Here is a 20,298-nt window from a genome sequence, read left to right as displayed (position 1 = left end):
ATGCGAAATTGGTCGCTGTTGTTATATGTGGCTATTCTGGGCTTGAGGCGAGAAAATCCAGCAGCAGCTAAACAGTCCAAACATGGCAACAACAAGTGTACAGAGTCGTGCGTGTGAAGATCGCGGCTTGTCGCTGCTTGGAGATAACGTTCCATTAAACTCTCTTAAATTTATTTCTAAATGTTTCTAAGGACGCGCGCGCGGTCCATACGGTCGCTTGCCGTTGTAACATTTTGTAACCATTTTTAACCTTGTTACCGTAGAGATTATTAATAGCTGAGCGCCAGCTTGGCAGTACTTTAACAAGATAAATAATTTTGATTTATAATAACGTACAAATTCAATGAATAGGTTTGATTACGCTCACACTAAGCATTAATCACCGCCGCATTAATACCACAGCCACTTTTGCCTCACCATAAAGGTAACTTTGATCTTTTTCCATTTAGCTTTAAGTGATTAAGTGAATGATTGTCATGAAACGGCCTCTCTGTCATTGTATTGCCCTGTGCGCAACTCGGGCCCTATGACAACCCACGCCGGCGCCCAGTGAGCACTACAAAAGGCGACAAAACTTAAGAAACTAATTGGTTAAGATCCCGACCTAACTGACTGACATGTCAATCTGGCGGGTTATTCCAGGACCGTAATGTTCTGTTTTGCAGTACCTGCTTTGGTTACAAAGCGAAAGCTAACACAAAGTTCAGACGCTGAACTCACCGGAATCAGTCCACTATGGATTATCCCGTTGCTCGGTCTTTGATTGTCAGATATCCAACTGACCTCGGAAATGGCACGGTTTGCATGCCGCGCGGCCAGTGCTATTGCGAGGTAAGCGCGACCGGGACCATGGGCTATGCGTCCGGTTCACCTCACTTCACGACATATGAAAAATTCTCATGATTTTCATCTCGGTCATTCGCGACACTAAAAAACGGCCACCACTTCTTACTGCGAGATATTTTGTCCCTTACCAGGGCTGGTTGAGGAGCAGGGGTACCAGCATTGAGAAAACAATTGCAATTACATTGCAATGGTGAGTTTTATACACAGTCTTCAAGAGAAGAACAAAAACACTGCCAGCAATGCCGAACCGGTCTTCAGCAGTCCAAGCTGTGAACTCGGAGCCTACGCGACTTGTTATCCCTGTCGTTGCTGCAGGGTCGTCTTTGCCTTATCCGTCGCTTGTCTCGGATGGTATGCGTACCAGGCATGGCGAGCGACGTGCGGGTGGGAGGAGGTTTATGTGGCATTGATTGAGGTGAGGCCTTCGCACCTTGGGGGAAAAAAATGTTCAGGTTTCCGAAAATTTCACACAACTTTTTTCATATCGCAGATGATGAAGAGTATTATCGAGGCCTTTCACGTGAGTTGGCTAGGGCGCTCTGGAACATAACTTGCTCGCATACAGAGTGTATGTGAAAGTCGATCGTCCAACGTAGCTCCTAGCGCGGCCAATACCGTGCAGTTCCGACTCATTGCGCGCCGCCGCTTTCATCGCCCGCGCCCACCGCAGGAATTCGATTCACCTGCGACTCTGTGGCTATCTAGCGGAAACGGGGTTGTCTGGATGCGATACGGCGAATGGTTGCTTACATGCCCGGTAATTGCGTTGTGCTGGAATGGGAATGCCTGCCGAGTTACACATGGAGCTCCGAGAAGGGCTTATGATTACATAGTCATTCCATCTACGGGGAATTTCACGCAAAACAGATTCGACAGCCATTGAAGACCGTCCACTGCCGGCCTGAATGGAGGCGTAACGTTGCAAGCTGGTTACAAATTAAACCACCTTACTTGGAACAATCTCGCACACTGAAGTCAAATATCTTGTATGGTTTTATTACTAGAAGCTTTTTAAGTTCACCGACAAAGTTCCCCGGCAACGGCTGAGCGCTCAGTCCTCAGTTTCACCATGTCAAGATTCAATGTTTCCTTAGACCAAGCAAAATTACTCAGACCAAGCTGCATACATCCATTTTACTCACTGTAACCATCCTCACTGTAACCATGCTTCAATTGGATCGTCGTGTGTGTACGGCACGCAGGTGCTCCTGATCCACTTGTCAAATTTAACTGGGCTCAAAGATGATTACAGCAAGCGGACAATGGGTTTGCTCGTCTCCGATGTCGGATGCATCGTATGGGGTGCCACATCCGCCATGTGTACGGGATGGACCAAGGTAAACTGCCGTATGAAGCAATAAACCACCTTTCTATATTATTATTTCTGTCCCAGGTCGCGCCTGGGAATGAGGAAAAAGGGGGAGCCGTCCCAGCGGAGCTGCTTTTGAGATTCCGTGTATTCTCTGTGTTGTCGGATTGGATTAGCGCCCCCCGCCCGGACAGGCACCATAGCCCTTCTAAACTGGCGGGCTGAATAATGGCTAAACCTCATCGACGCATATGTGGTGGTCAAACTCATCATCATGCATATTTGACCACCACATTTTGATGTACCTTAATATTGAGGACTGATTCTTGAGCGAGGATCTTGCTTGCGACATATGGTCCCTCATGGACCCCGCACATGCATATGCACTCATGCACGTTCCACTCACTCGCTCTGTACCGTTGCTGCCCCCCCTACCTCATCTGCAGATCCTGTTCTTCCTTATCTCACTTTCTTACGGCATGTACACGTACTTCCACGCCGCCAAGGTGGGTGGTATGCTCGGGTGAGGCGTGGGCACCTACGGGCGCCTGCTGGCAGCGCCACCCGGTGGTGTTGATGTTGATACAGGGTGGTGGTACAGCTTCACCAGCGGCCCGCTTTCCCTTGGAGGCAGTTCCCTGCTCTCCCCTGCTAGAGGGGCACCCTAATCCGCTCACCCCATCCGACTTCAGAGTGTATTCTTTGGGTTCGGCAACTCACAACCAGCATACAAACATATCTAGCAGATAAACGGCGCCTGATCAGCTCACAAGTCGATTATGTCACGTGATACACCATCCACTCTAGGGGGGCCCGATTTCCCATTTCATCACCGGGAAGACACCCAAGGGTTCGGCAGGCGGATTGGAACCCGGGCACTCCGGGAGCAAAAGTCAGATATTAACCTCTGCCAGCCACCTGCCTTGCGGTGGTGTTGTCGTATGGACAGAGCATTTAGCAGCAACGAATGAAGGGCTTCTGGCTTAGCGGAAGGGAATGCCGAAACCGGCAATACTAGAGTATACAGCGTACAGCTGTGGTCTGCACACCTATACACGTGTACCCGTACAGCTGTACACATCCAACCATTTGCAGCCTAATGCGACCAGAGGTCAGCAAATCAATTTTCACGGCTGCGGGAGGGCATTTTTTTGGTCAGTAAACCTAAGAAAAATCCGAAGTCAAACACACCAGCGCGCGGCCCTACGGGCCGCAATAGAGGCTGCGAGGCAAATCACGTCTTTTGGTCAAACTTTGGTCATTAGGGACCCGCAGCCATACGGGGCCTGAAGCCGAATTTCGGCTGCGGGTACTGCGGTACGGACCCGCAGTACCCGCCTTATTTGCCGACCTCTGAATGCGACATACCATAATTCCATCGTACATGCCACAATGCCGTCGTAAATGTACGTCATGTCGTGCAGGTTTACATCGAGGCATTTCACACGGTGCCCAAGGGCATCTGCCGTGAGCTGGTGCGGGTCATGGCATGGACCTTTTTCGTCGCGTGGGGCATGTTCCCCGTGCTCTTCTTACTGGGAACTGAGGGATTCGGCCACATTTCACCTTATGGTAAGTCCTGCGGGATGAATGTACTGCTGCCGTACTCGCCGTACCGCAACCTACCACGCACCTGACGACTGACATTCTTGGCAATTCAGAGTCATGAGGTGTGGCCATAACCGTACTTGCCGTATACCTAATTCCTGCAGGTTCGGCCATCGGCCATTCCATATTAGACTTGATCGCAAAGAACATGTGGGGTGTTCTCGGCAACTACCTGCGTGTCAAGGTGAGCAACGGCCGATGTGCCGAAGGGGGGGGAGCTATAATCCTATACAGGAACTAAAGCGCCCCACGACTCCCTCACACCACACCTCCATCCATTGTGTTTATTTATTACGTGCTTAGTGCCACCTCTAGTGATTCATAAGGCGGCCCCTCCATGCTCTGGTCCAACTCTCTGTCTCGTCCACGTGTGTCCGCCTGTATGTAGATCCACGAGCACATCCTGTTGTACGGCGATATACGGAAGAAGCAGAAGATCACCATCGCAGGCCAGGAGATGGAGGTGGAGACTCTTGTGGCCGAAGAGGAGGACGACACGGTCAAACAGTCGACTGCCAAGTATGCATCTCGTGACTCGTTCATCACCATGCGCAATCGGTGAGCGAGTGCCGTACATTGCATACATTCGTACATATCTCGTTCATTGGCAACACCTAGATAAATCATTAAGGGATACGGAAAAACAATCACGTCTCACTCCCTTTTGACACATATACTTACCCCAGGTGATCAGGATTGGTACATCAACTTTGCTTTACCTCATTCGCATTCTAGAGTTTTAGCTCTTATATTTATTGCGCCGGCCCCTAAGGGTTCAGCACGTGCCGGGGAATCGGCACGCACAGCTGTGTGGCTTCGATCGATAGTTTTGGGTTATGTGCTTTGCTCCGAAACCTCTTCCGGGTCCCCACTCTGCAGCGGTAACCCTCATGTGTTCCCTCCTCGCCATCCCCCCCCCCTTCGGCAGTATGCGGGAGAAGGGCTTGGAGGTGCGGGCCTCACTGGATGCCGGTGGTGGCGACAGCGGTATGGAGGCCGGCGGTGGCGGCGCCGCACACGCCCAACCACACATGGCAAAGCCCGGCACGGAACTGGGCAAGACGATGTCCGCCAGCTTTACAAACGGAGCCGCCACAAGCTTGGAGCCGGGCCGGGTTATCCTGGCCGTTCCGGACATTTCCATGGTCGACTTTTTCAGAGAACAGTTCGCGCAGCTGCCCGTGCCGTACGAAGTCGTACCCGCCCTTGGCGCCGAGAATACCGTACAGCTGGTACAGCAGGCTGCGATGTTGGGCGGCTGCGACTTTGTGCTGATGCACCCGGAGTTCTTGCGTGACCGCGGACCCACGGGTCTGCTGCCACAGGTCAAAATGATGGGTCAGCGTACGGCAGCGTTCGGATGGTCTCAGATGGGCCCCATGCGCGACCTCATTGAGAGCTCTGGTGTTGGCGCCTGGCTTGAGGGGCCCAGCTTCGGCTCCGGAATCAGCCAGGCTGCTCTCCAGCAGCTGGTGGTGAAGATGCAACAGGCCAAGCGCATGGCGGCCATGGGTAGCATGATGGGTGAGTGATGGGCTGGACTTTGCCCGAGTGAGGATCCGTTCTCTGCTGGGTCCTCGTCCTCTTAGGGTTGACGGTGGAACACAACAGTCCTTAGATTCCTTTTGGGTTTTTATCCATTTCGGACAGCCTTAGAGCGGCGCTTGGGCCCCCTCCCCCTCAGGGCTCCAGGTATGTGTGGGGCCCAGGTTACACCTTTGGAGAGTAACGCAACTCCAGGCGTAACACAGATACATACACACGCACACACGTACAATAGCACCGACAGATGACATGTATAGTCTACTCACACATCCACACGCTTACACACACAGGCGCATAATCATGCTGTCGTGGCCTGGCTGTGCCCGTCTCGCTCACCGCCTTGCAGGTGGCGGCATGGGCAACGGCATGGGCATGGGCATGGGTATGGGCATGGGCATGGGTATGGGCAACGGCATGGGCAACGGTATGGGTATGGGCAACGGCATGGGCAACGGTATGGGTATGGGCAACGGGATGGGTATGGGCAACGGTATGGGTATGGGCAACGGTATGGGTATGGGCAACGGTATGGGTAACGGCATGGGCAACGGGATGGGTATGGGCAACGGTATGGGTAACGGTATGGGTAACGGTATGGGCAACGGTATGGGCAACGGGATGGGCAACGGGATGGGTATGGGCAACGGTATGGGTATGGGCAACGGTATGGGCAATGGTATGGGCAACGGTATGGGCAACGGTATGGGCAACGGTATGGGCATGATGACCCCAGGCGCCATGGGAATGGGCATGGGCGGCATGGGCAACCTTGCTGCTGCCGCTGGCAACGCCATGTACGGAGGTGGCGGCGGCGGCGGCGGCAGCACGATGGGCAGCGGCAATGCAGCCATGATGACGGGCCTGGTCATGGGCGGAGGCAACGGGGTTGGCGCTGGCCCCGGTGGCGTCGTAGCCAACCTGGGGAGCAGTGCGCTACAGCCCCAGTCCCAGATGATGGGCGGTGGCAACGTTGTCGGTGAGTGGACCGGGCCAGGCCAGGCCAGGCTACACCATACCATAGTGTCGGCTTGCGTTGTGGGGTAAAATCCGTTCCTGACTTACGAAACTTGGTAAAGCAGCGCCTGAGCCGGGCAGTTCCAGCCAGGACGGCAGGAGCATGTCGGCAAGCATGTCGTGGGAACACAGTGGTCTGGAACCGTGCCATACGGAACCCTAGATGTATCCAAACCTGATCCGTACACATCCTTGCTGATCGTTCTGTTTTGCATGCTGTTTCTCAGGCCGGACTCCACCATGCTTCTAGACTTGTACACGTACATGTGCCGTACGCTACTACCAGCCTCCGGCTATATGACGTCCTAACGGTCTCCTTCCCCTCGCACCTTACCACCCGACCGCCCTTTACCACTACCACTACCACCACCGCCCTGGCAGGCATGAGCTCTCCGCAGCTGCAACTGCAGCAGTCGTCGTCAATGCCCCTGGGTGGACTGGCCCCGAACCGTATCGGCAACAATCCCTTGTTCGGCGCCGCACCGTCACCTCTTCACTCACAGCCCGGTGCCAGCCCCACAGGATTGTCCTCACCGCAATTAGGCATGGGTGCGATGCTGCCCGCTGGTACCAGCGTCGGTGCCGGTGGCGGTTCAGTGGGACCGACGGAAACAGATATGCTGCAACAGCTGATGACCGAGATCAATCGCCTCAAGGACGAGCTGGGCGAGTAATGTCTGAGCATGTCTGGTTTCCTTTTTGAAAGAAGTAATTTGTTGGCTGCCAGAATTTGGGGAAGTGGTACGGTAGCCGTGGTGAAAATGACCGTTAGTAGCGCGGCGGCTGGACGAGCGCCTGTTAATTATGAAAGGTCGGGGAAAAAGCTACAAGTACGGCAAAAAGTACGGCAAAAAGTACAGGTCCATCTGATGGGTGCAAGGAGCAGGAATAGAGCTAGGTCCCTCCCGAGGGCGAACGGAGGGCCTTATGCTGATGACGCTCGCACGCTGGGACTGTATGCGTTCGTGTTACAAGGGTTTGGCGAACTGGCCCCCCATCGGCTTGTTGATATTATCTCGTACAGTATCGTACGCGTACGGCAGAAGATAGAAACCTTCGGCAGTGTGCGCGCACACGCGCACATCAATCTTCAATTGCGATGCGTGTCATGTTTCCGCACTACTCTTACGCATCCGTAGAGGAGTTGCGGGCTGAAATTTCGGAAGTTTACGGCTTGGCGTACAATCGTGTGGACATACTTTTGTTCGCTGTTTTGGCTGTTGCCCAGATGGTACAGCCGGGTACCTCGGTGCGTAGGGAAGTGTTCTGTGAGCGCTTCTACCGTCCCGCGTGAGAGCATCACGGAGCATCTAACCGTCTAACATCCTGATTAGGTGGCGTCTAGTAGTGCCTAGTTAGACATCGCAAGTATAATGGCCCAAGAACCTATTGTCAACCTTCGCCCACACACCCATGCGGCTTTACGATGCTCTCGATCACCTATTCCTGACGGGGTTTTGCTGTTATATTCATCTTCTTATTTGCTTTGAGGAATGGAACATCGTTCCGGTGACCGCGCCACCCTCGCGTTGGCAGGACGGAACATCGATCGCTTTCATGTCAATGAAGGCTCTCTATGATAAAGGATGCACACGAAGTAGTTTCATTTCAAAAGTAATAATACTGGTAAGTGGATAGTCGTCTGTCTTGTATGTTTTCAAATTTGAATTCATGCGCCCCGGTGTTGCCAACGCTTTCCGGCGGCAGCTACATGTCCGTGTGCGTGTTGTGGAACTGATTTGCCTCGGCCCATCTTGGCCTTACCCCACTCTACTGGGGGCCATAGTCCTGCCTGTTTCTAGCAGTTCTTGTTCCAAAAGCATCTAATTAATGTTTGTTTCACGCAATTTATGGCTGGAAAGTTACTTGCCTGGTTGGCTCCTTGTTGATACCTACATGCTGTACAGCAGGACCCTCCCAACCCACTAATAGAAATCATGTTGTTGATGATAATGATCATTATGATAAGCCCTGTGATGCGTGTGATGTACACACAGCAAACTTATATGTACAACAGAGAAGCAAAAAAGGGTTGGATGGCTAGACAAGCCCGGTTACCCGGCGGTCATGCTTGTACGGTGTGGTTGTATGATGTATACGTAGTGACGGCAGTTGAAGTCGTTGGTGGTTGGACTTGGTTGGTGGACTTGGTAGTTTGATGTCAAGCTTTTCCTTTTCCCTTCTGGTTGTTCCTCTAGGTTTAGAACATACTGAAAATCTGTTGTTGTATGTCATACCGGTACGGATAGTAGTGGCTGCTGCTTCGTGCTTTTCCTTCTCCATTGGCCGCGCATCGAAATGACAACAAGGAAGGTTCAGGGTCGTGTACAGGACCTCTTCTACCGTCTTCGGCTGTCCCGTTGCCATGTACCAGCATTACGGCTTGGATCTTGTGTTTTGTAAGTACGGCATAAGGCCCTCCATCCGGCGCCCGGCCATCTTCAGTTTTCCCCGCGGATGCCGATTTCCTGCACGAGACCCTCCCTCCCTCCTAGGAAGTTCGGCACTCGACGACGGGAGCCAATAATGATAATAATAATAATAATAGTAATAATAATGATAATAATAATAATAATAATAATAATAACAACAGTAACGGGTACATGGCTATGCCCCTATGCCCCTGGATCTGCTCCAGGACGCCCCCGACCCGGCGGCCCTTCTTGCTGTCACACCAGCTCTGCAGCTGTGAGGCTTCTCAAAAAGCCTCCATCGAGCCACCTGCCCCCCCCATCCGGACCGTGTTCCCGACGCGCGCCAGCTAACTTAATCACACCCCTGCGGCAACTTCTCCTTCATAAGATTACTGTAGCGGTAGCTGCTGGTGAGGCAGTATGGCCGTGCCGCTGCCGCTGCTGCTACTGCTACTGCCACCACGGCCGTGGCCAGCACCTCTTGTCACAACTGCGATTAATGCCGCCAGTGGCCAACTGTCGGGCACCTCCCTCTCCCGTGCCGCGCAAGGAACCGAAAGACGAACTTCACCCGGGGTCCGCCGGCTTTATAGCACACATCACAGCAGGCCTTGGCGGTGGGCGGTTAGGACGGCCGCTTCGATTCCCCCGGGGAAGGAATTCCCTCCCACCCCCGCCGTGACACACTTTCCCCCACGTCCCCCTACCGTACACATCCGTACCGTACATCTTGGCGGCATGCGACACACACTCGGAGATATGTAGTGTCCGGTTTGTTGTACTGCGTACGGCGTAGCGTGTACGGCATAAAGCCGAGCTGCATCCTTCTCTGACCCGAGTAATGCCGGTTGCCGAGCGCCGCGCCCTCTAGAGACACATACACATATACACATACACAGGTACACACACAGATACATAATAGGGTTAGGGTTTCATACGTGCACACACAACGTATGAAACCCTAAGTTAACCCGGAGGTGAGAGGACGCTTCCGCGGCAACGCGAGGGTGAGAGGGAGAGACCGCGGTCCGCTTCACCAGGGCCCCCAACCCGCCCCGCCCGCAGCGCCATCACCCGCTACTGCTACAGTCATTTCTCCTCAGCATGGCCCGCTGCCGCCTTGCTACTGCCGGTATTGTTGGCCCTGCCCGCTCCAGCCACCCCGCCGTCGTCGCCCTTGACCGCCGCGAAGCACAGCGACTGCATCGCGCCCGCACCCAGCGCCACCATCGCCTCATCCTCTCGCTACGGGCAGAGGTGCGGGGATGCCACCGCAAGGTTAGGTGGTTAATCAGGTAGTTGGTGGTTGTGGTTAAGCGGATATGGAATCGTACGGCACCGGGACACCATGGCAACACACCCGTACTCGTGCGCCCAACGAACGGAACCCCGCAAAGCGAAGACGCCCCTCTGGAAGGCATTCTCGCAACTCTCAAGAACTTCAAGATTTCCCCCCCTGCTTCCACTCCGAGCTTCCTCTATCTACAGCGAGGCTTGAAAATCAAACAACATATCACAATTTACAATTTAAGGGGGGGCCGCTGGTGAAGCTTTACCACCCTGTAACAACTTACGATTTATACAGGTATTGCAGCCTGGCGTGGCGCGAGTAACTCGTACACGGATAAGGACAAAGAACAAGAACAAACGCATAACGTTATATCAATTCACCCATCACTGCGTGTCGTACCTCTCCATCAACAACACTACTTATTACTACTACTAAGTAGGACTACGTCCCGCTCACCAGAGTCCAGGGAGGGAGACCAGAGTCCTTGATGCAGCGCTTGCATTTTTGCTCGTACAGCCTGGCCGTACACGAAGAAATAGTACGATAGAAACAGTTTGCAGTACCCGGTACGACATTGTTGCGAAATGATGAGATGGACTGGATGGAGGAATCTAGGCCCGCTTGTTGACGGCAACAACTGGTTGGTGTTGGGATACGGCACTGTACTACACACATGTACATCTACATACATACATACATACAGGCAGGTGGCTGGCAGAGGTTACGGGCTGACTTCTGCTTCCGTAGTCTCCGGGTTTAAAGCCGCCTGCCGACCTCTCAGTTGTTTGAGAGCTGTTGAAATGGGAGGTGGCCCCCCATCTTAACGCAACTCCAGGAGGTGTATAACACACATATTCAAATACATACAAACATACACAGCATTACTACTAGCGAGGAAGGGAAAGCACGAGATAGACTTTGCGCTATTGGCATCTTTTGTCCAAAAGAGCAGCTGCAGGCCTCTTCTGCAGAATGAACAGAGACAGCGACCGCAGCAACAGCCGCCATAAGAAAGAGCTGCAAGTACGACAGGGTCCCAACGGTTCCAGACACGCACCACAAAAATACAGACATACGTAGACGAACACGTAAATGCAACGTGGCTAATGCATGCATGCACGCAAGTACATACCTGTCGTACTCTGCCGTATCACCAGCCCCCGTCGCGATGACGAGCATGTACCGCGGCGGCATACCCTCCCACAGCCGCCGTAGCCGGCTGTCGTACAAGACTAACAATTGATCAAATACGGCATCCGAGTAATCGGGCGTGGCTACAGATCCGGGCCCAGGTCCGGTTGTCGGGACCTGCCGCATCATCCAGTCTGCCGTTCATGGGTGCCGTACATGACCCTGCCGCGTCAGCCGGACATCGACTTGGGTTTATTTTATTTGCCGTTACTGCTACGGCCTCTGCTGCTGCAGCTGCAGTAGCTGTAGCCGGAATCCGTGTCTTCGCTATAATCGTCGTCGTCGCCGCCTCCGCCGCCGTCGCTGCCTTGCCGCCGCCCTCCCTGCCGCCGCCTCCCCTGCCACCGGCAGCCCCCTCACCAGAGGCTTTCGCCCCCTCCGCCGCCTTCTCCTCCAGCCTAGCCTTGTGCCGCGCCCTGAAGGAGCCATACCAGCCACAAAGAAAGACAACCTGCTTACTCGTCACTGTTTGTTTGTCTGTCTGTATGAATGTTCATCGGGAGGACGCAGCCGGCGATTTCGTATTTCTTACCTCCAAAATCCATAGCTCGCTGCAAACGACTAAAGCGAATTCGACAAATGAAGAAGGTCAAAACATGGATCAAAAAACCTTTTCCCGATGCCGTTGACCAAAAAATATTTGGATTTGCCCTGAATTTTAAGGAGGAGGAAATCCAGATGATGCCTGAAGGGCACCAAGTGAAGAGGTCCACAAACCCGGAAGGAAAGAAAGAAACCAAGCCCGGTCTCAACAAGGCTGCGGAAACTGCGGCACAGCCCTGGGTGCGGATGAGGATAAGGATAAACAACACAACCGAAAGTCCTAGAAGGTAAAACGACCTTAACCGTTTCCTGACAAAGGAAAAAGTGACAAGCGACACACACACACACACACACACACACACAACGCAACAGACAAAAGACTCTTCACTAAAACAGAAAGCGTGCGCACGCGCCACAAACTCCTCTTTAACATTTTATCCCTCTCGTAAGGGAAACGGGGGGTTTTAGACCTCAAGTGGTGTACTGCTACGTGGAGGTTGGTACGGCGGACGAACGATAATGTAGTACAGATCGAGCGTTACATACCTTCGGAACATGAACACCGCCAGCTCCGTCAGCTGCGTCCACACCAATCCGTACGTACGAGAAGCCGCCTGGCGGCCCGCCGTGGCGACGGCGTCGTCGTCACTCGCCACGGGTACCGCAGCCGTGCTACCAGTCACGAACCTATCTCACACCCCCACACCCCCGATTCGCCCGGGGTGAGTGGGGCGGGAAAAGCGCGGTTAAGGGGAGGGGGAGTTAGGGTTTTAAATGAAGTGAAAGGTTTTGGAGTGACCCTTATACGTCAGGCCAGCGAGGCCCACCGACCCGCGGGTCGGTCCTACCACCGTTATCACGCTTTTAACCTTTGGAAAATTTCTGGACATATTCCTGGGCAGCCCGTACCCTACCTGCCCAGCACGTCATGTCGATCAACCAAGCAGCTTCGTGTCCCGCACTGCGCCGCGAGCACCTCAGCCAGCTTGGGGGCGGAGGTGTGGGGACCGGAGTGACCCCTGCCGTACGAGGGACCTGTTGCGGGGGGCGGGGGAAGAGGCGCGAGAGGGGGTTACAGCAAATAGGGTGCTTTTTAAATCATCAGGTAGCCCATCCAGCTTGGACTTTATTGAACCAATTCCACCTCCTCCCCTTCCTCTCGCGGGCCCCTGCCCTACAAGCCGTCAGCACACGTGCCGTGCTTTATCTTGAGCAGGGCCAGGTCCAGAGCTGTACGAGCATCCACCGCTGAGTCGTGCGCGCCATCCTGAATGGTACGACGAAGAAATCGGCGAGCCAAAATCTGCACATCATTGAAGGATTGGGGAGGGGGGAAATGGATCCATATGTGAGAAATCCCTTTTTTTGTGTGTCTGTGTGTGTGTATGTGTGTGTGTCCACCGCACCCTCCCCCCTAACCACCCCAACCTCTCCCTCACCTTGAGCGCGCTCTTGAAGGGTGGTCCCTTAGGGTGCGGGAACAGTACGGCAGTGTCCAGTATACGGCCGTGACACGTCCGCAAGGCGGCCAGGTCGTTCTCAAGCGCGTGACCCACCAACAGACATTCCGATGACACCAGTGTCAGGAAGCGCTCCTTTGGGGGGGGGGAGTTGGTAGGGGTTTTGGTGTGGGGGCCCAGGTCCCAAAACCGGGGGAGGAGGATGGGAAGAGGAATCATCATATACGACAGAAAGAAAAAAGAAAGAGTTAGCAAAGCGGCGAGAGATGTCGACACGCCAAGGGGACGTGTGGCAGTGCGGCAGTGCGTCTAGGCTTTCCAGCCGGGCCTCTTCCCGCGTCCCCACTCACCCGCACATCCTCCAGTCGATTGGTACAGCCCTGCGTGATCATACAGTTGTGGCTCATTGAGTATGTCAGCTGGAGATGATCAAACTTGAACTTGAAAGGAGAAAGCGGAGGCACAAGAGAAAGCGGAGGGACAATCTTGAAACACACACATACCCATACACACATACAGACACACACGAGCACCTTTGGTCTACCAGCCCTCCCCCCTGACCTCCAACATCTTTGACGTGATTCCGCTGTACCGCGTGTTGTAATCCAAAATTGGATTATGAGGAAGTACGAGCTCGTCCATCAGTACGGCTCCGCTGGGAAAGCCGGTCTTGCCGCCGCCGGTGCTGCTGCTGCTGCCGCCGCCGCCGCCACCCACAGACCTCCGTCCGCTGCGGCTAAATCCTTTCCCTTCCCCTTCTCCTTGGCCGTCATCATCGTCATCATCATCACCATTATCGTGTTGCTCTATATCACCACTTCTAACGCCGTCAACGCTGCTGATGCAGCCGTTGGCGGCGTGGCCGTTGCGTCTGGCGGCGGCGACGGCGGCGGCAGCAGCAGCGCCCGCCGCCGTGCCCGGCTCCCATCCCGGCCCGGCCACCAAAGTAATCCGCGTGAGTTCAAATCCCGCTTCCGTGATGCACATCTCACAGTCCAACGCAACCATTCGTTCGCTCGCCGTCGGGTCACCTGTACGATGGAGGAATGCTTTTAGGGGACTTTCAAAAATTCAGGGCATCAACTTATAACCTAGATTTTCCAACTTACTTTTCAAAGACAGCGACATCCACACAAGCCACGTAAGCAGTTTTGCACCGAACCCGCATCCTGTTTAGGTCCTTATTACCCGAAGGTCGCGTCGCCACAAAGCCCGGAGGACATACAAGCCGCCTCTGCGGGCCTCTCCGCGCGCCGCCGCCACCTTCTTCCTCCCCTCCTCGTTCCTCTCCCCCCGTCCCCTCTTCACCCTCCTCCTCCTCCTCCTCCAAGTACGGCAACGGGTAGTTATGTTGCTTAAGCTCGTCCAATGATGCCACGTAGTGCGAGGGCGGGAAGGGACCTGGAGGCAACTGCACCGACGGCGGCGGCGGCGGAGCCCGACCGCCTTTCTCTCGCCGTTCCGCCGCGGCACCTTTTGGCGGCGCAAGGCTAGCAACCGCCGCCGCCGTCGCCGCCGCTGACCCGCCAGCGGTCGCTTCTTCCTTGTCCTCCTCCCCTCCCCCGTCCTCCGTGCCTTCCACTGCGCCGGCGGCGGCGCCGGCGGCGGCGGACGACGCGGATCTCTTTCGCTTGGCGTTACGTTGACTTAACTTGGTTGTTAGGAGCTCCGTTGTGTTGTGAGCTGGAGGGAGGGCAGGGACACGGGGTCGGGGGGAAAAGGGGGGAGACGGACCACAATAGGGGGGGAAAGGGGGGGGGGAGAGAGCTGTTCACGGAGTTCAGGAGGGTTTGTCGGGTTTTAGAGGTTTATCTTCTTACTGAAAGGCATGCGAAGTCCGGGGGCGAGGGGAGATATGACAGAGCCCCAATTCCGCCGCAGCAGCCGCAGGGAACCCGTCACCACAGGCTTTGAGTCCTGTAGACCCCCTGTGAGTCCCCCTTTTTCCCGGCCCTCTTTTTTGATGTGGGTTTTGACGAGTGAACATTCACGTATTGTGAGTTACATCGCCTTCAAAGGGATTAAAGCTAAACTGGATTCGACAATAGCTAAGATAGTTGTTTCTGAAGAGAATGGATTTATAAAAGCCTTTTTGTTTATCAGATCCATGCATTGTTGCCCTTGATGACTGAATTACTTACTTGATTTCACAAGTCATGATGCGGTTTCTCATTCTTCCGAGATCGAGACTCCCCCGTTTTCTATCCTGCCCGCGCCCCCCGCGCCCCCCGGGGGCCCCTTCCCAGAGCCCAAAGCTCAATCACACCCTTCCCCCCTTTTTCCCCCCTACCGGGTTTAGCTTGCGGCGAGGTGTGTACGACAGCCGGTCGACCCAGGTTCGACAGAAACGGCAGCAGGTGCTGTGGGTTGGTGGTGGGGTGCGTGGGCGGGGGGGTGGGCGAGGTAGCCGCCAGGGGAGAGGTGGTGGTGGTGGTGGGGAGAGGTGTGGGGAAAATGAAAACCCAAATCCAAGTCCATTCAACAACGTGCAGTACAGCGAGCAGTGGTTTGGAAGATGGGCAAAGGGAATCGGACACACCGTGGAAATACACACACGCACGCACACATGCACACACGCGTGCGGGGGTAAAACCGGTCCCAGCAGGGAAAGGGATGTCATGTGCCGAATAAATAAAAACACATTCAGTTTTTTTAATGAAACATTAAGTTTATGAAACAGCACGGTCAGTAACCCCCTGAGTAAGCCCTTCCCCCGCTTATGCGTGTGCTTTCAACAGCACCAGAAACAACAGGACGTAGACGCGAGGCCGCCCCCGCTGCGCTGCAGCTGTGTTTCGGCCCCCCGTCAGGGCCAACGACGGTGCTCGTCGCCCTTTCTCAGGGCGAGCTTTGCCCACACAGTGTAACATCCCCTCACCATCAGCACCAACATGAACAGTTGCAGCAACAGCTGCAACAACATCAACACGCTCCAAAACGTCTTGTAAGCGAGCAGCGCTTCCCCCCACTCCAATCAAAGAATGCACATACGTTGCGTGGTTAAGGAACGAAATGCTACAAGAGGTACAGAATTTAGTAAAGTGCCAAAATCCTAAGATTACTGTAGAAGAGCCAACTACCAACCACCAACCAGCATTCTAACCGCTAACCGCTACCCACCCACCTGTTTTTCCTTCATCATGGCGCTGCTCAAGCCCGAGGCCAGCACCAGCACCACCCCCTGGACCAGCGGCTTGTTCTGCGATGTGGGTTGCCGTACAGGTGCCGTACAGGTGAGCCCCGATAAGGCGGGGGTTACGCCCAAAGGAGGGACGGGCAGCACGTGTCTGTTTACACATGACCAGAAAACACACACGCGACACGCCGTGTAACCCAGATGCGCTCCACCTTTCGACCCACGCACCGCCTCCACCGTTTTCCTCCCCCTCTTCCTCCCCCCCCGTCCTCCCCCCTCACCTTCACAAAGGCCCACCTGGGCGACTCCACCAGGTTGCCCGCGGGGGAGAGCACCCACATCACGAGGGCTTGGACATCGCGTAACGCGATAGGGTGGGGGGAGGGACCGCCGCCGGGGGCGCCCTTGATCTCCACGCTGGGTGTAGCCTGAGGGCGGCAAGAGGGAGGGGTTGGGAAGACGAGCCACGTGAACGAGTGAAGCTGATGCCACGAAGGACAGACTGATACGAAAAGGGGGGCGCGGGGAAGGGGTGTTCAGAGGAACCACTGACGATTTAAGCAGAGACCAGGACAAGGGAAAAGCGGGAGGGAGAGAGGGGAAGGGTGGTATGAGCAATCCATATGCTGTGCGGTGCGGATGGAGCAACGTTGCAGACAAACAAACAAACGGACAGAAAAATAGACAGACAAACAGACAGACAGACAAACTAACAGGCAGACAGACACGCAGACAGACCAGATCGACGCACGCAAATATATATATATATATATTTCCCACCCCACCCCCCACCCCACCCCACAACTGACGGCCGAGAGAAATGGAGACGGGGTACACGCCAAACACAGCCGGACGGACAAACAGGCAGACAGACAGGTGAACGGACGGAAAGACGAACAGATGGATGGATGGATGATGTTCCGAGTGGAACAAAAAGCCGCATACCCACATACACGCACACGAGCCCCTGCGCGTCCTTCAATAACCCACCTCCTTATACACCTCCGCCACGTACTTGCCACCCCCTGCCGCCTCCGCTGCTACTGCTGCTAGTGCTGGTGTTGCTACAGCCGGCGATGGGGCCCCCCACCTAGCTCCTGGAACCGTGTGCCTGCCCACCTTGGCACCTGATGTAACACCTCCGCCTCCGCCATGCGCTGTCCTTGCACCGCTTCCTCGGGTGCCGCCACCAGGTCCTTTGCCGTCGAAATCTGGAACATTCGGCGTCTCCAAACTCTGAAGTCGGGCCTTCAGAGCAGCTTTGTTGGCTTCAAATATCGGAGATTTTGCTATCGATGCGGGAGAAGCAGCAGTGGCAGCTGGGGCGGTGGCGGAGGGTTTGCCTTCGGAGTGCTTGTTGTGTTGTTGGTGTTGGTGCTGCCGGTGCTTTTGTTGGGCTTTGTGCTGACGACTGGGTTGTTGCTGGGCATGTTCCTGTTGCTCGTGTTGTTGGTATTCTCTCCTAAGTGGCGCGGCGCTGTAGTCTGCTGATGTATTATCACGGCGTCCTTGGTTTTGGAGACTGTGCCGGGCGTGATTGTACGGTTCTGGCTTCAACGCCGGCCTGTGACCAGCATCGTTTCCGTGCCGACCATGCTTTCCAGCGTGGTCGCCGTGGTTAATCTTGCGTTGCTTGCGCGGCGGGTCCGCAAATGTTTCGTGGCCGTCTGCGACTTCGCCCGGCAACTCGCCATCCTCAAGGTCGCTACCGTTATCCATCTGTGTTGGATTGACCCATACTAGATGACTCGATTTTCCTCCTTTCATGCTGAAGGTAGAGCTAATTCCACGACTGGAGTCGTGCCCTGTAAGTCTCCGTCCGACTGGGGCGGCGGAATGTCCCGGTTCTCCTGCTTTGAACGCTTCGCAAAGCTTCTTAGCTAGATATCCTGTTGTGTGAATTGGTATATAAACGCCAGCCTCAGACCGTTGATACGAGTCCAATGGTGAGGTGAACCGTTGCCCTGTAACAAACGTAGATATCTGCCTGACTTATTGCCAGGTTGGGGGGCTCCGTAACACTTATGAACCATGAAAGAGAAGTGGTATGCTTGCTCCGCAAACTTGCCGTGCGCTGGATCCGAAACCCATTCCTTCCGAAACAGTGAAACAGCATGCAACACGAATGCACACGGGTTGCTCCATCTAACAAGTACTGTGCTGGATATGAACTAGAAATTTTATGATTGGCACACTGCCTCATGCATCCTGAGGCAAGGCCTTTTTTACTTGCTAAGAGGGTCTTTCCATTGGCCAGCGGCTGGGAAAGTTCCTTAAGTTCTATGGAGAAGTTAGGAAATTTCCTTCATTTCACTTTCCATTGGGTCCACTTTACACAACTTTTATCAGACGTACGGATTGTAAGAAATTGCTCACTTTTAAGCTACGTTAGCACATCACTTCTATTGCCCAGCACGTTTTCGCTCGCATTCCTTGACTCCCCTAGACAATGTCCCCATGGGCACCGTCGGCAAGCGCGCGGAGTTGTGCTGGGACGCGACCTGGTTAAGGCCTCCATACGACATTTGCGAATGATGTAATTTGTGGTGATAGTCCGGGAAAGCGGGGTGGTGACCCGACTCGAGATTGACATGGCCAGGCTGCAAGCGAAGCTGCCTCAAGCAAGCCTCGTCATCCATATGAGTTCCAATGTAACCAGCAGGACTTCCCTGGAAGGACATTGACGAGGAAATAGCACTCGCCGGTTATGCGTGAAAATGTGAAGAGTATATGCGAGGTCGACAATTTAATACATGGTCGGGAGCATGTACTAGCTAAGTCTGTCTTAGCGGGTGTAATGGAAAAGTTACGGAAATCTCCCTTTCCATTGGCCGTCCGGCAACTTCTCGCATGGGGCACTTCGTGTAACGCCGCTAAGGCGGCCCTTGGCTCACCGGGCCAACGGTATCGTACCAACGGTACATCCAAGAACTATTCATAATCTTCCAATACCAAACGGTATTTATAAATACCACCTTTTATCGTTGGATATTTTCCGTTCGTAACTGCTTTACCAACTGCAAGCTTTGTTACAATTTTGGTATCGAGACCTCGTGAAAATTCACGATCCTGAAGTCGTCGGTTCAACCCCCACCGATCACGTTCGAGTGGTATTCGGGTGTGGCGACTCAGAGAGCGAATATCGCACAAATTATAAAAGTAGCTGAACCGACTGGACTGTCTCTGTGCCTGAAAAATCTGAAGACGGCTAGGCGCATGTGAGTCGGCACATGACGTGACGTGGAGTAAATACCCACTGCCCGAGGGTAGGCGAAGGTAGGCACAGGCTGGCGGTATACGAGGCTCTAAGGGCCCGGGACGGTTCCCTTCAAAGGGGGGGGAATGTAGCAGCCGGTACACAGTACGGTGCTATAAATACGCGCAGAGCGCGACCGCCAGCAACTCGAGAGACCTTTTCAGCGGTCAGCTGCTACATTTGGTATCGAGACCAACCGGTCAAACGACCTCGGAGTCAAGCACTCCATCGCTTCCGCAAACACATTCCAACTTAAGAAACATTTTCTATCTGACTTACATGGCGAGCCCAGGGAATACCATGCGCACCCAGTCGGCGAAGGCCGACCATGAGCGCTATCAGCTGCGCCAGGTGAGCCCCTCTAGGGCAAAGGAACTGGTACAAAAGGTCCAGGAAATGTATGAGAAGTACGTAAGGCGTGCCCAGCGTAAGGGCATAACACCGCCGTCGCGCATGTTTGACAAAGTCAGACAATTCTGCGACGAGCAAGGCTATCGCTCCGCACTAGGCTTCCTAATGGAAGCTAATGAGGAACTCTCCTATGTGCAGAAAAGCCGCGAACTGCGGGAGCGTTTTAGCCACTGCGGCGCATGACGCCGACAACAACGCCAATGGAGCGCACGACCCAACAGGTCCCGGACCATCGCGCCCACGTACTGCGCAGCCAACTGCTGCCGCCGCGGAG

The 20,298-nt window shown here is 54.4% G+C and overlaps 2 protein-coding genes across 2 annotated transcripts; one reads left to right on the top strand and one right to left on the bottom strand.

Moving 5' to 3' along the window:
• Positions 1 to 771: 771 nt before the first annotated feature.
• On the top strand, positions 772 to 6,996 carry VOLCADRAFT_40874 (uncharacterized protein; the record flags this gene model as incomplete). Its single annotated transcript, XM_002956469.2, has 13 exons — positions 772 to 831; positions 978 to 1,036; positions 1,162 to 1,261; positions 1,337 to 1,366; positions 1,517 to 1,603; positions 2,049 to 2,183; positions 2,602 to 2,661; positions 3,580 to 3,727; positions 3,868 to 3,947; positions 4,152 to 4,321; positions 4,692 to 5,275; positions 5,655 to 5,864; positions 6,704 to 6,996. Coding segments are annotated over 13 exons (2,016 nt in total), but the record flags the coding sequence as incomplete, so codon positions are not given.
• Positions 6,997 to 12,935: 5,939 nt separating this feature from the next.
• VOLCADRAFT_67017 (uncharacterized protein) lies at positions 12,936 to 14,229 on the bottom strand (the record flags this gene model as incomplete). The annotated part of the gene is made up of 5 exons (XM_002956420.1): positions 12,936 to 13,064; positions 13,201 to 13,356; positions 13,572 to 13,601; positions 13,783 to 13,890; positions 14,164 to 14,229. 5 exons carry the CDS (start codon positions 14,227 to 14,229, stop codon positions 12,936 to 12,938), a joined length of 489 nt encoding a protein of 162 aa, XP_002956466.1.
• Positions 14,230 to 20,298: the final 6,069 nt, after the last annotated feature.

Source organism: Volvox carteri, assembly GCF_000143455.1.
Source record: "Volvox carteri f. nagariensis unplaced genomic scaffold VOLCAscaffold_61, whole genome shotgun sequence".
Taxonomy (NCBI): Eukaryota; Viridiplantae; Chlorophyta; class Chlorophyceae; order Chlamydomonadales; family Volvocaceae; genus Volvox; species Volvox carteri.
The sequence above is the reverse complement of the archived record's forward strand: the minus strand, read 5'-3'. Positions and strand labels throughout refer to the sequence as shown.